This window comes from Piliocolobus tephrosceles, chromosome 18, assembly GCF_002776525.5.
Source record: "Piliocolobus tephrosceles isolate RC106 chromosome 18, ASM277652v3, whole genome shotgun sequence".
Classification (NCBI taxonomy): Eukaryota; Metazoa; Chordata; class Mammalia; order Primates; family Cercopithecidae; genus Piliocolobus; species Piliocolobus tephrosceles.
In genome coordinates, this window is record NC_045451.1 from 4,451,207 (window position 1) to 4,466,456 (window position 15,250).

The window sequence follows — 15,250 nt, forward strand, 5'->3', positions numbered from 1 at the left end:
TTTTTTTTTTTTTTTTTTTTTTTTTTTTTTTTTTTTTTTTTTTTTTTTTGCCGAAAGTGGCATTTTTCAGCATCCAGAGGGTTTGGGCAGAGTGGCGAGTGGGTATCTGTTGTTTTTTGTTTTAGACATGTAGAGGTGTGGCTTCCAAACCCCGTGAGTCCTAGACAGCTTTCTATCTTCCCACAGCTGCATGCATGTTTCCTCACAAACCAGTTCTGCATATAAAAGCTCATTTTTTAATTATTAAATAAGTTTTGTGTCTGACACAGCTTTTGATCTGAATGAAATGCCTTTAAGCCTTTTTTTTCTTTTTTTTTTTTTTTTTCAAGTGAAAGGCACAGAAATGCAATTACAGTCCTCAAAGGGTTAAATTTGACACTACCAGGTTCTATGACCTTTATTGTCATGGCAACTTCGTCATTTTAGGATGTCTTTTTATCATTGTTATTTGTGTCTTTCTTTACTGCTAAATAATGTCTCTGAATAGTGTGCCCCACTATTTCCTACAAAAGATAGCTTAACATCAAGAACAGATGTTGAAAATAAAGGTCAGACTTTGACTCACGGAAAAAGAAAAATAACATGCACAGATCGGACAGAGAGCATATAAATATACAAAATATGTGTAAGAAAACCAAGGTCCAGAGAGGCGGGCCAGCAACAAAGGAAAGACTGATTTTAGAGGCTCAGGCCAGGCCTAGTGCAGCTCGACGACGTTTAGTGCAATGTTCCACGGTCTCTTGCATACCTGGACGCTACTGTTTCTCCAACTCAGTCACATAGATCAGGTGGTCCTCGGGGGACTTGCCATGAGTCTTGCTAAGGTGCAGTTTGACTGCGTGCTTGCTCGCAAAAGTCCGGTTGCAGAGCTTACATTGGAATGTGGAGCCCAAGTCTTCCTCGGTGGCCCCCAGCAGGCCCAGAGGTTTGTTGGCCAGGACTTTCGAAACATTCTGCTGTTCTTGAATCTGATTGAGTGGCAGCTTGGATAGATCCTTCAGGCTGAAGCCCAAGTGCGTCTCCAAATGACTTATGTATGTAGAGGCAGTTCTGAACTGAGAGGCACAATCGTTGCAAAAGAAAACAGGATGCCCTGTGTCCAGGTTCTTTAGGAATTTCGTTCCCCCTGTCCTCCTCAACTGGTACTTCACATTGGCCAGCCAGTGGCTGATGGTGGTCATGGAGAGGCCGGTAAACTTCGAGATGTGCACCCTCTCCTGTGGCCCCAGGTCCGACATGATGTACTTGCCCTCTGTGGTCTCCCGCAAGCTCGAGGCGAACTGGGCCTGCAGGATGAGCAGGTGCTGTGGGTTCCAGTTGGACTGCCGGCCCTTCCTCTTGTGGACAGGTGACAGCTCGTCCAGTGCCTCCTCAAAGCTGCTGCCGTCAGCATCAGACTTCTCCGAAACCGTGGAGGGCGTGGAGGACTTGGGCGTCAGGCGGCCTGTGAGATTCTTCACCATGTCGGAGATGTCCATGAGCGCGCTCTCCCGCAGAGGTGACGCCACCGGATCCGCCATGCCGGACACCAGCGGCTTGTTCTTGGACTTGGTTAAGTCAATGGGCTGGTCGCTGTTTTCGTAGTAGTAGCGGTCGATGGCGTCGGCCTGCTTCACGGGGGCGGCGGGGCGCGCCGGCCTGTCCAGCATGCTGTTGCTGATCTTGTAGAGCATCGCCAGCGGGTCCAGCGAGGCGCCCACGGGCTTGGACACCTTGCCCAGGTGCGTGTTCATGATGGACTGCAAAGCACTCAGCGGGTTGATGAAGGAAGGCTCTGGCGAGTGGTCCGTGATGATCCCCAGGTTGTTACAGCCGTTGGTGACCTTTGCTTTGAGAGGCTCTGTGCCGTTTGGGGTGTGAACGTCCGGCGGTCCCTCCTTTTTGGCCTTCCCGGTCTCAGCCTCAGGGCCCTTCTTCTGTTGTTTGCCGCTGACTTCCTCCGTTTTAGGGAAATCTTTATTCTCTTTTGCTACGGGGGACGCAGCCTTGGCCGGGGAGCTCTTCTCCTTTTCAGGGGGCCTCTCCTCCTTCTTGACGCTGACCTTGCCTGTGACCTTCTCCACCAGCTCCTCCATGGCAGACACATTGCTCTTGTGCGGTGGGGGCGTGAGGCTCCCCGGGGAGTGCAGGAGGGCGTTGTGCTCGGCGGAAGACAGCGACTTGACGCCGCCAGCATAGGACGGCTGCACCTGCACACTCTGCACGGCCGCCGGGAGTGGCTTCACGGTGCCCGGCAGCTGGTAGGCCGCGTGGATGCTGGGGTAACCACCCCACGAGGGCGCGCCATTCTGGGCTTTGCTAATGGCCGTGGAGACGGTATTCTCCAGGGACTTGAGAATGTCCAGCCCTCCCTTGGGGCTGTCGTCTAGGTCCTCCTCGCGCAGGTAGGGGTACAGGGTGCTGGGCTCAAATTTCTCCGAGCTGTCCTCACTCTCCTCCTTGATCTTCTCCGCATCACCAGCCACGGGCAGCTTCTCCTTCTCCGGCTCTTTCTTGTCTTCCGAAGCTGTGGACCCCGCGGGAGACTCCGGCTGCTTTTTGATGCTGGCGGCCGGCAGCCGCGTGTGGGTGGTGGGCGGCAGGGGGATGGACTGGATCTTCTCTTCCACCACAGGCTCCAGCACCAGCTGCTTGCCCTTCTTTGAGGCTGAGGTGGTCACTTTCAGGAAGTGCCCGGTGACCATCATGTGGGCGGTGAGCTGCTGCAGGGTGTCGTGGGAGCTGCCACACTCCATGCACTTGAGGATCTGCGCCTTGCGGGCCTCGAACTGCCAGGTGTAGCTGGCACCGTTCTGGTAGCCGTAGCGGTTATTGGGCGTGACGTATGGGTTCGCCGCTTTCTGATCCTTGGCTGACTCACTCAGGGCCACCTCTGCGGCCATTCCTGCTGGCTCAGGGGAGCAGGGGGGCGCCAGGTCCTGAAGCGCCCGCTTTTTGGTGGAGGGGACCAGTTTGGTGATGGCTGGCACTGGCTCCTTCAGAGGCACTTTCTGGTAATGCTTGGTTTTGATCATGTGGACGCTGAGGTCCTGCAAGGACTCGAAGGAGTGTCCACAGTACATGCACTTCAGCACCTTCTGGGCGTCCTCCTTCCCCTCCATCTCCATCAGGGAGCGCTTCCTGGGCTTGGACCACCGCTTGGTCTTCTCAGAGTCCTTGTCCCTGTTGTCGTCGCGGTAGTGGCCTGTCTCGTTCATGTGCACCGTCAGTTCCACCAGCGTGTCGTACGCGGCGCTGCAGTCTTTGCACCGGAACTTGCTGGCGCCGGTGAAGACGGAGCCGTAGAGCTTGTTGTTCTGGCGGTAGAGCTGCACGGTGCTGAACAGGCTGGGCTCGGGGAGCAGCCCGTACGAGGACGTCTGCTGCAGCGTCTTGGCCAGTGCGGCCTGGTGCCAGTCGTACCCGGAGCTGCTGCTGGTACTGGTGGTACTGCTGTGGCTGGTGCTGGAGCTGCAGCTGGTGCTGGGCGTGCTCGCCGTGGGGCCTGCGGTGCTGGCGGGGCAGACGGGGGGTGTGGGGGTGGGGGCGGAGCTCTCCTTCTGGCTGGCATCGTTGGTGCTGGTGGTGGAACCCGACTTCTTTAAATCCAGAGCTAAGCTGGACCAGCAGGACTCAGAGAACAAGTTTGCATACACAGCTTTGATCTGTGCCAGGCTGTCCTGGGGGTACGAGACGCTGTCGGGACACTGCGGATCCTCCTTCTCTTCTCGAGAGGAAGAGCCTTTGAAATGGGCCAGCTGGTCGCTGCTCTCACTGAAGGGCGACCCGTAGCCAGCGTCCTGGTTAGTCGCAGAGCTGACTGGGGAGTTCTGGTAGCTCTGTGCCTCTTTGATCTCTGTCTCTTCATTGCACATGTACTCGCTTTCCTGAATGTCCAAAGACAGCCCGTCATCCTCCACATGCTCTTCATCTATTTCTGCTGCCTTCAATTCTTCCTCAGGAACATAAGCTAGGAGAGAAAAGTAAAACCCAGTTAGAAGAAGTAAATCATCTTCAAGGACGCAGCCTCCCCAGCAGTTAGATGATCTTTAAAAAGATATTTGTCAGCCTAGCTCCCCGGACACAAGGCTACCCCAAGTTTACGTATCTACCCCTTTGTAGGAGTTAGGTTTCAAAAGGTGCTGTCCCCTCCTGAGTGTGTCTTTAGCAAAGGGGACTGAACTGGAGGATGGTATCCTGTGCTCGTCCCAAAGATGTCAGTTTGACCCTTGCAGCCTGGTGGGAAGGGCAGGAACTTGGGACTCCAGCTACCACCCGCCAAGTACCCCTCCTATCGGCTGTTCCCTCCTAAGTGACCCAGGAGTACCCTCATGACTTCCACACGGCAAATACTTGTAAACACCCATCGGGCATGACCTGGTTATCCAGTTTAGAGCAGGATATTCACAGACAGTATTATATCGCTCCCATAAATAAAAACACTCCTCAATGGCAAGCAATGAAAACACTCTGGTCTTCAGCAAAAGCCAGAACCCAGCATGGCACCGCCAGTCCCCTGCCTGGGCAGAGTAAAGCGCCACCCTCATGGGGCTGCCAGATGGCAAGAGCCATGGTTGTTCACCAAGGCCCAGAGCAGCCTCATTGACTGCAGCCAAAAGCTGGAAGGCACCAAAATGTCCACTGATGGTCGGAGGGATGAACGCGGTGTAGCGTTTAGTCTGTGCAGCAGCTTCCAGGCACCTGTGGCCGGGGGCAGAGGCACACAGAGCAGGGGGCCAGCAGTGACGGGCTCCCCAAACTGAGCAGATCCAAGTCAAACGAAACGTTTCCTTTGCATTAGTGGCCATGAAACTCCCTTTCACAAAGATGGGTTGATGAAAGCCATGAGGCACTTTCCTGTAGTGGATCCTGACAGAAGGGCCTCCCGCACACAGTGGGAGGGGCCTGGGGCCAAGGCCAGAGCATGCTCAGGCCTGCCAACATGGTAAACCTGGGCCTTCTGCTTCCTTCAGAAGGCAGAACATCACTCAGGCTTGGAAAGGGAGTTCTGACACGCACTGCAGCGTGGATGTACCTCGAGGGCACAGTGCTCAGTGAAGGGAGTCGGTCACAAGAGGACATGTACCGCACGGCTCACCTCACGTGAGGGCCCTAGAACCGTCACATTCATAGAAAAAGAAAGCAGAATGGTGGTGGGTGCCAGGAGAAGGAGGGGATAGGGACAGAGTTTCCATCTGCGAAGATGAGAAAGTTCTGGAGATGGAGGGTGGTGATGGCTGCACAACAATATGAACATTCTTAAGGCCATGAAGCTGTGCACTTAAAATGGTTAAAATGGTCACTTCTATGTTATAAATATTTTATCACAATAAAAGCTGTTTAATTACAAAAGCCCAACAGTCCACGCTCCATCCGCCGACTACAGGTCCACGACTGCGCAGCAGAGCGACCTCATGGGCTGAAGGCAGAGTTTCCCAGAGGGGCCTCCGGGATACGGCAGTTGTCCCATGGATGAGGCTGGAAGGCACAGAAACCGAGATGCAACCTGGACTTGTGACTGCAGGACATGTCAGATCCTTTACTGCACAACCCACCTTCCCAACTCCCAAGGGAGACTACTGTAAGGAACACTGCCTCAGCTTCTTTGACCAAGGCACTTTTACTTACTTTTCCCGTCTTGAGGGAACAACTAGCTGGACTAGAGTTCCATCAACAACTTGGGATATTCGGGGTTCAGATATTTTGCAGAAAGTCCCTAGTAAAATACATTGATCTGACCTAAGAGAGGTGTCTCATTAAATATCATCATTCATGATCACATCATCAGAGCGAGGGCCCAAGGGAACACGACAACGAGGACACACATTTTCAGGGAGGACTGCTGGGAGGGAGAGAAAACATCTTGGCTGCCCAAAGGGAGGATGCCAGGGGCAGCGGGGAGCAGTGTGAGAGCTCAACACCTGCAAATGCAGGGCTTCCGATTCTAGCGGCAGCCACCACTCACAGGCACACGCACAATCGCACGTGTACACACAAGCACACGCACACACACGCACAATGAGAGACGACTGAATCGGTCATGTGGAGAGTCTCTTCTAGCTCAGGCCGTCCCAAGTGCTTGCACGCACTGCTCTTTCTGCACACAGCCTCAACTCCACCTCTAGTGAGAGCGTAAGACAATCTGCGCGCCTGTGTTCACACGTTTCACAGCAGTCTGAGGACGGCAGCAAATCCAGGAATCACGATTCTGTTCACACTGTGCTGTGATTGTGGAAAATAACCAGCCATGTAAGACCTCAGGCCTCAACTATAGGCATCAACATCTGGGGAATGTTCTAGATGATTCTACGACTCCCCCGTAAAATAGAACACTCATGAAATTAAAAGATAATTGCTAAGTTCAGGCACACTGTCATTCGCCCCTAATTCTTAAAGGTTTAGGATGGCCCAGTTCTGAGGGTTAACTGCTGGGACCTGGGAACCCCACTTTAAGAACCACTAGTCAGACTCGTCACCTTTGAACCGGCCTGGCCTGGGTCATGTTGGCTTGGGCCACAAGGTGCAGCTCCTCTGTGTACTTGGAGGGTGACTCTGAAGGCTGCAGGGTGTGCCGGGCAGGGCAACGCCCAGGAGAGGCAGAAGGCCCAGGTTTATGATGTTGGCAGGCCTGAGCACGCGCTGGCCTTGGCCCCAGGCCCCTCTCACGGTGTGCGGGAGGCCCTTCTATCAGGATCCACTATAGGAAAGTGCCTCATGGCTTTCATCAACCCATCTTTGTGAAAGGGAGTTTCATGGCCACTAACGCAGAGGAAACGTTTCGTTTGACTTGGATCTGCTCAGCTTGGGGAGCCCGTCACTGCTGGCCCCCTGCTCTGTGTGCCTCTGTCCCCGGCCACAGGTGCCTGGAGGCTGCTGCACAGACTAAACGAACCCTCCCACGGCCCACCCCACAGCAGGCAGCCAACCTGTGTGTGCTAATAAGTGACTCTGTGTTCATTGGCTTGGGTTACCATATCCACATACGGTAGACTGGCTGGCTTGACCCACAGAACTTCCTTTCTCCCAGTCCTGGAGGCTGGAAGTCCCAGGTTAAGGTCTGCCAGGCTTTGCTTGCTGGTGAGGCCTCTCCCTGGCTTGAGGATGGCAGCTTTCCCCTGAATGGCTCTTCCTTCCAGCAGGTGGAAAGAGAGAGCCCTTCCACTTCCTCTAAGGTCACCTCTGTCGGACAAGGGCCCTGTGACCCCATTTAACGTTAATTACTTCCTAAAGGCCCCTTCTCCAAATACAGCCCCAATGGGAGTCAGGGCCTCCACATCCGAATGAAGGGGACACAATTCCATCCACGGCAGGCTTCTGTCTCAACTCTGAAAACACAGAAATGGGAGGTTTGCTCTCATGCCTCTAGGGTGTGTTCAACACTGACCAATCCTCGTCCTCTTGCTTGGAGCGGGCGCCCACAAAGGATGAGGGTCAGGAGTCAGGGCTGCGTCCCAGGACCTGGCCCGGCATCTCAGGACCGCATGGTGATGGCCTCCTCCCGGACCATCCTGCACCCTCACGCTCCCAGCAGGTGCAAGCGTCATCCAGACCAGGCTCCACTCGGCCGTCCTCCAAGACAGTCCATTCTGCACCCGGGAAGTTCCTAGGCTAAGCTACGATGTATCTCATTGCCAATCTGTGTCAGAACAGATTGGACCTCACAGATCCACAGAACGAGAAGACCCTCCTAAGAGGTCATCTTGCCAGCACGCTGTTTCCTTGCGCAGATGTCCACGGCCCTGTGTGGGCTCCAGGGGGTGTGGACGTGGAAGGAGGGGGTCCATAAAGTCCCTGCCCTAGGGACAGGGACTCATGTCCCAGGGAAGAAGCAAAGCAGGGTGATCAGGAAGCCTGTGGCTGGGTAGGGGAGGGATACTTTTGGAAGGGAGGGAGCTCCAGTGTGGACCAGGGTGAAGGCTGGGCCCCCACAGGTTCAGGCTCTCCCTGCCCGTGCCTAGCATGCCCACCTTCCAGATGCCATCTGGAGGCAGCTTCTCACCCCCACCCGGTTGCACCTGTGAGCAGCTTGTGGCCCTGTCCGTCTCTGGACCCTCGGTGCCCGCTTCCCCTCCCTGTTCTGAACTGCCGCATCCCCAGGTCGGCCTGCTGCTCTTGCCCATTCTTACCGCAGCCTCTCTCTGGCCAATCTCACCTTCTCCACAACCCCAGTGCCTGTGCCCACCAGAGCCATGGGCACCCCTGCCAGGCACAGTCCCATCAGGGAGGACGCCTGTCCTGCTGCCCCCATGGTGCTTTCAGGGCCTGGCCCCACGTCGGGCCCATGGAAGGAGCCCCACTGTTCTAACACAGATCTGAGGTGACACGGGTACTCCACGTCACACCTATGCTGTGTGCAAACGATGACACCCCACCGCCCGCTCCGGCACTGTCCTCCTCATAACAACAGCTCACCTTCTCCTGCTTCTGAACCTCCAGATTCAGAGGTTACCAAGTAACCCTAAACGAGAGTATCTGAGCCAGAAAAGCAGCGCAATCCTCAACGCCTCCTGGTCCTCGGGCCCCGCATCCAAACTGGCCCTGCACTGATGACCAGGTGTGGCCAGAGCCTTCCAATGCCCCCAACTGACGTCCCTCCACTCCTGGTCTGTGACATTCTTCCTTCCAGCAGACGCTGTGCTCCCAACAACCCTGAGTTCAAGCCTTTGTTGAAGCTGTGTGTCCCAGGCAGGGCATCAGGACTCTCACTGCTGCCCCGCCTGTGCCCAGCCCTCCATGCCCAGCCCGCTCTATCTGGTCCCAGGCAGCCCTTCTTCCATAGGAGAGTGCCCAGCCTGGATGCCAGCCCTCCCCCACTCTGCCTGGTGTGAGCTACTGGGCCCTCCCTCAGCCCTCCAGGGAGGCTCAAAGGTCATCTCCTTATGCCGTCCTCTCAATGCCCTCACAAAATTCACCACTCCTGGAAGAATCTGGAGCTGTTACCTGTCTGTCCTCTTCATCAAGCTGTGAACTCTTCCACTCAACTACCACAGCACAGGCTCCGCGCCGCTGGGTTGAGTGTTTCCATCCCATTGCCTCATTGAAGTCTCAAACCCTTCAAGCGAAGGATCACTGAAACACCTACTCCACAGGAAAGACAACGGTCTCAGAGAAGTTGACCGACTTCCCCGAAGTAACACAGGAAACAAACGCTGGAAACAGGATTTGAAAGCGAGTCGCTGATTCCCAGCCCCGTCTTTCTCCTTTGCCAAGTTATTTTCTTTTGTCTCATTAACATCTAAATGCCAGAGAAGATATGGAGCAAATGGTTTCAAATGAATGAATGACCAAAAGTAATTCTGTATGAAGTATTTGTTATGTGCCAGACACAGTATTGTGTGTATGAGAGAATCTCAAAGAAAAAGAGTAAAGGCAGAGAAATGTTAAAACATTGATATCCTTTAGCTCAGTCATTTTATTTTTTTGAAGTTAGTCTAAGAAGTTAATATGAAATGCAGAAAAAGCTTCATGCCCAAAGATGTCCCTTATACAAGATGTCCTTTTATACACATAAAACTTGCCACAGTCTAAATCTTCAACAATAAGGAGTGGTTGCACGAACTAGTATTTATTCCCAGGATGCAGTATCCTTCAAACATGAGAAACTATGTTTTAATAACATGGAGAAAGTAATTAAATGAAAAAAGCAGAAGACAAAATTATACACACAGGACAAAGAAAAAATGCTTTTCAAGAATGTTACAGTGTTTTCTATCTAGATAATAAATACATGGGTTATTGATCATTGAATGAAGTGGTTCCTGATAAATATCGTATTTTCAAAATCTTCAATGTTTTCAGTTCAGCCAACATGGACTAGCCATTGAACACCATTGCTGGAATGAATTCGCTAGAAGCAAACTTTCACGGAACGTCTACCAGCCCCAGCCACAGCCACCAGTCAGATCCTGGGAATGAGGGCGCATGGAGAACGGCATGGCCCAGCCTGGGACAGGAATGTTGGGAAAGGCTTTATTAATTGTTACTGTGTTTTAACGTTAAAAATGAAAGGGGGTTTGGGACGATCGGGGATGCAGATGGTGTCTGGGTTGAGAACATGAGTGGGCTCCTGCTCCACACTGCCAGAGAGGCTGTCCTGGGTTGCTCTGCCTCAGTTCCCCCAAGTCCCTGACCACAGTGGCCGCCTCCCACCTTCCTCCTGCTCCAGCTCCTCAATGCCACAGCCACTGCAGGGCGTTCTCCATCCAGCCTTCCCATGGGAGGGGCTGCACAGTCTGACGAACAGGAGGGCTGGCGGCCCAGAGCCTTTCCCACAGTGGCTCACCACACACAGCTGTCACCATGCTAGGCCTTAGCTGATGGGATTTCCTCACTGCTGTCCTTGCCCTCCGAACCTTCTGGCATTTATACTTTCATCATATACTCTTCCAGTTTATTTAAGCCTGATGATCTTCTATCTTTCAGCTATTTTACTATGCTACTATGTTCTTTTTGCTCATCCTACCTTTTTTTTAACTAGCTAACCTTCTCCCCTCTAACTTACAAGAGATGCGAGGAAGCACAAACCTTCAAGACAGCTGGGAGGACGGCCTACCCTCCACCTCGCATCACTGGGCACCATTTCTCACTGGCCCGAACCCGCCCTCCGGACCCCAAGCAGCTCTCCTGTCCCCGTTGGATAAAGCACATCCGCACCATTCTCCCACCGCCCCAGTCCAGGGGCCCTGGGGCTGAAGTGCTGGTCAGGGTGGCCTCTTGTCTGAAGCTCTTGTGACCATGGAAGGGAACAGCCTTTGGGACAGCCACAGACATTAGTGGGTGCAAGGGACTCCACGGTCCCACAGATGGAGATGGGCAGGAGGATGCCCCATGAAAGACTCCATATTCAACCTGTGACTGGACTGCCAGCCTCACCTTACCCTCTTCCTCCATCATTGCAAGACCTTCGAGGACTGGCTTAGTTCCAAGGACTCAATAATAATAAAAATCATAATAGTAACTGAAGCCACAGTACCACCTCTGGACAACCACTCCAGCAGCCAGCACTGGAGGACCCGTGCTTCTGATCTCCCCATCACAGCTGAGTGGCCAAGGGTCCTCCCAAGGCTCAACCAGGCAGCAGCAGGCCAGGCTCCAAGCAGCCTCTGCCTCCTCCACACCCGGTCTGTTCAACACAGTGCACTGAGCCTCCCAGTTCTTCTGCCCCCACAGGCCCCCAACAAGGTCCCGTACCCTTCCAAAACTGGGGAGCAGGCAGAGAGCACCACATCCCAGGGCCAGAAGCCCTCAGAAGGACTGAAAATCAACAGAGTTTCATTTTAAGAGTTTAGGACCCAGGGAGAAGAGGGCTAGGTGTCACAGGACAAAGCCTGAGAAGGGAGAAATTCCAACCCAGAACCCAGGGTGCCTGCAAACAAGAGCAACCCAACACCCTGGCTTCCGTATTAGGCAAAGAAGGAGTGCTTGGAGTTTGCTAAGTCTGTATCCTGGAGGAAAGTGCCAATGACAGTGGGAAGCCACCCCTCCCCCAACCCCCGGGGCTATACCTGTCACACACAGCAAGGTCCACTAATCCACCCTGGATGTGTGCACGGGTGATCCAAAGGGGTGCTCCCCAGGAGCCTGGGCCTGAAAAGACAGAGTGAACTGGGGTGGGACTGACACCCCAGTGGTTCGCCTTTAGGGGGCTTACACTAGCGTGGCCATTGCTGTGGTTTCTTTAGTAGAACAGATCCCCCCACCCACCCCATTAGCATGGCAGAAGAAGAGAGATGGAAGGTACGGATTTGATGCCTGGAGAGCATGGTAGGAGCCCAGGCTCAGACACGCACACAGTGTGACCCAGGCTCAGACACGTACACAGTGTGACCCAGGCTCAGACACGCACACACAGTGTGACCCAGGCTCAGACACGTACACAGTGTGACCCAGGCTCAGACACGCACACACAGTGTGACCCAGGCTCAGACACGCACACACAGTGTGACCCAGGCTCAGACACGCACACACAGTGTGACCCAGGCTCAGACACGTACACAGTGTGACCCAGGCTCAGACACGTACACACAGTGTGACCCAGGCTCAGACACGCACACAGTGTGACCCAGGCTCAGACACGCACACAGTGTGACCCAGGCTCAGACACGTACACACAGTGTGACCCGATACACTCACTCGCTCCTTGGGACCTCGGTCTCCCCACTGGTACATTGTCCCCACTGGAACAACGTCTTTTGGGGTTACAGGAAATACTTATGGCAATGACAGAATCATCACCATCAGTATGTGGCCCAACTGTGTGCTTGTCAGCTGCTGTGGTCTGAATGTTTGTACCCCTGCCCTCGAATTCCTCTGTTGACATCTAACCCCCCACGGTAATGGCAGAAGGAGGTAGGGCCTTTAGGAGGTCACCAGGAAAGAGCCCTTAAGAACAGCATGAGTGCCCTTATTTGTGAAAAGGCTCCAGAGAGCTGCCTTGCCCCTTCTACCACCTGAGGACACAGTGAGAGGACAGCGTCTACGCACAGGAGGCAGGCCCTCACCGGCTCCCGGATCTGCTGCTGCCTTGACCTCTCACCTCCCAGGCCCAGAACTGTTTCATACATGTCTGTTGCTCACAGTCCACACACAGACACACAGTCCACAGTGCACTGCTACAACGGCCCGAAGGAACTAGGACGCCTGCTCCTCCTCTTCCTCACGCCCTGTAGACTCCCAGGATGAATCAGAAAACGTCCTGCACGCAGACGTGCCATCGTCCTGTGGCTGTGGGAACCTGCTTAACTTCATGCCACTCAAATACATGGGAACAATAGGAACAAAATAACGATAAGCCCATCCCAGCCCAAGCCCATCCCTTCAGTTAAGACTGAAGCTGAGCCAGCATCAGTCTTAACTGTTGCTTAGATGGTGCTCTGACAGTCAGATGTGAAATCCGGGCCACGGATCGGCTGGGCCCTTCTTGTTCTTCTTTTCCCTGTGCCTGCCTTTCAGAGGCTTTGCTGATGATTAGAGCATCTGCCAAAGAACAGATGAAGGAAGGGAGAGGTGGGGAAACCCACACCAGCAGAAATGCTGGTCCTAGTGAAGAGCTCTTTGGAGGCCTGACGGAGGAGGTGGTGGACACAAACGATAGCAATAAGGTCAGGAAACTCTGTCTACCCAAGTTCTCTCTTCCTCATTAGCACAGGTAAGTGAGAGCTGACTGTGAAAGAGGAATGATGTTCAAAAGTGACAAACCCAAACGCAGGTCTTCAGTCCCTGCTTGGTGACTGCCTTACAGTAAATACCAAATTTCACTATTGTATTGCCACCTGGTGAAACTATAGAATCTTACCAAATTACATGTTTGTCTCAATCAAACTATTTTTCAGACTGGCAAACGTGATATCCATGAACAGACGGCCATTATATCAAAATACATTTACTCCAAGGGGCCAGTTCACAAAAGGGGCCTCCCCACACCTAAGTGATGAATGTACAGCTTCGATTCACTGTCGAATCTTACGAAACACACTGTCTTCCAAATTTATAACTGATCACTCATAAAGTAATGCCACCTTCATTATGGAGAGAGCAGGTGGTTTTGATGAAAGTTAGAATACACTGGGAAACAAAAAATGCAGAGAGGGCAGACACAGGCACAGCCCAGTCCTTCCTCCTCGGGAAAGAAGGTAAAAATACAATATATGCGCTAATTTACTAACATTGTTCTGATTTCTTGCAGGAAGACTGACACCCTGCCAAGCAAAGCTGAAAGGCCACTTTTGCTCTAACATGATAGAAACAAAAAATTTCCTATGACTTTGGCAAATTTTAGTTGCCTGATACCAATCATTAATGTACTGGTTTACTTCAGCATTTGATGTATAAGAGAACTACTTTATTTACTTAAAACCCAATAGAGATGGGTGCACCAAAATCTCAGAAATCACCACTAAAGCACTTATTCATGTACAATGAAAAATAAATAGAAATATAATTTAAATACATATATTTATTATTGTGGTTATTATATATACATAAGAAACCAGTAAATGTTAAAAAAAAAAATAGAAACAATTTTTAAGAATTTCAGAGTCTGCACATAAAATGACCTAAAGGCTTTTCCCAATTCTGATTTTAATTAGGAATCCACAGGTAACTGTTTTAAAACAAACATAATTTCTTCTTTCTCTCACTGCCCTTGAATTCAATTTCAAGTTAAGTGGTGAATAAGAAAACTAATTTAAGACTCTCTTGCTGTTCCCAATAAGCACTTTCGGTGTTAATCTTTTGTCTAGAGTTTGTCAACAATGTACTTAATAAGTAGCACAAATCAGAGCTTAAACTGTAATTTAAAAGATGAAAAACTTTGATTTTCAGTGGTGTCAGGAAGAAAAAGAGGACATTATATGAGAATCTTAAAAAATTAAAAGAAGTTAAAATAAAGTGGGAAGAGCAAAAAGCAAGTGACACTTCGATGCACCTGAGAGAGCACATGGCTGTTTCCTGACTACTGGAGTGCACGTTCACACGTGGTAGAAATGCTCTTATTCCAGAAACCAAGCTAGGCAGCCCCAAGGTGTGCATACCCAAAGACCTGCACTCAAAACAGCAGCTGATTTCAGTTTTTACCCCCACGTCTGGGGAAAGAGAAATCCCGCCCTGAGACAGTCTGACGACCCTGGGTCTACAAACCCAATATGAGCAAACACCAGCTTCCAACTTGGTATTATCTGACCCCCTGAAACTAAAACAGCCAGGGTAGGGCTCGCCCTGATGAGAAACATTTAGAAATCCAGAGAGGAGACTTGTGCATGGCACACCTCGTCAAATGGCTGAAGTGAGTGTAAAGTAACATAACTCAGATTAAGTACCAGCTCATTCTCTGACTACACGCTGCCAGCCATCACCGAGAACTACTAACAAACGTCGCCAAATCTACTGCTGCCTGATAACGCAGTTACCTTCACAGCACTGCACACTGTACTCTTGCAACACTTTAACACAAAGTTTACTCCTGAAAGGTGAACTTCTACAGGCCTTCCCAAGGGTCTCAGAGGATGGGAGGGAGAGATCAAGGAGTGAAGGCTCTTCCACAGTCTCCAAAACCCACAAAGGGCTTATGTCTCAGAATATGCCTCCATTTTAAAAGCCAGTAGCTTATTCCCATCAACACACAGGATACAGAAAAGAAACAGGAATGCCAATCCCCAGGCCATCGCGGTGTGGATGGAGGCAAGTGGCAAGGATGTGTACCAGGCGCCTGTGCTGCTACTGATGGGAGACTAGCGCCAACATCCAGCACAGAGTTAGGAGAACTTTTATCTTT

The 15,250-nt window shown here is 51.9% G+C and overlaps 1 protein-coding gene across 2 annotated transcripts in view; it reads right to left on the reverse strand.

Annotated features, from left to right (window-relative positions):
• TSHZ1 (teashirt zinc finger homeobox 1) overlaps nt 1-15,250 on the reverse strand; it is a 78,911-nt gene continuing 63,661 nt past the window's right edge. For both annotated transcript variants that reach the window (XM_023224802.2, XM_023224803.2), the window contains exon 2: nt 1-3,949. In XM_023224802.2, coding sequence (XP_023080570.2) covers nt 756-3,949 — 3,194 coding nt within the window. In that variant the 3' untranslated portion in view covers nt 1-755. The remainder of the gene's footprint in view (nt 3,950-15,250) is intronic.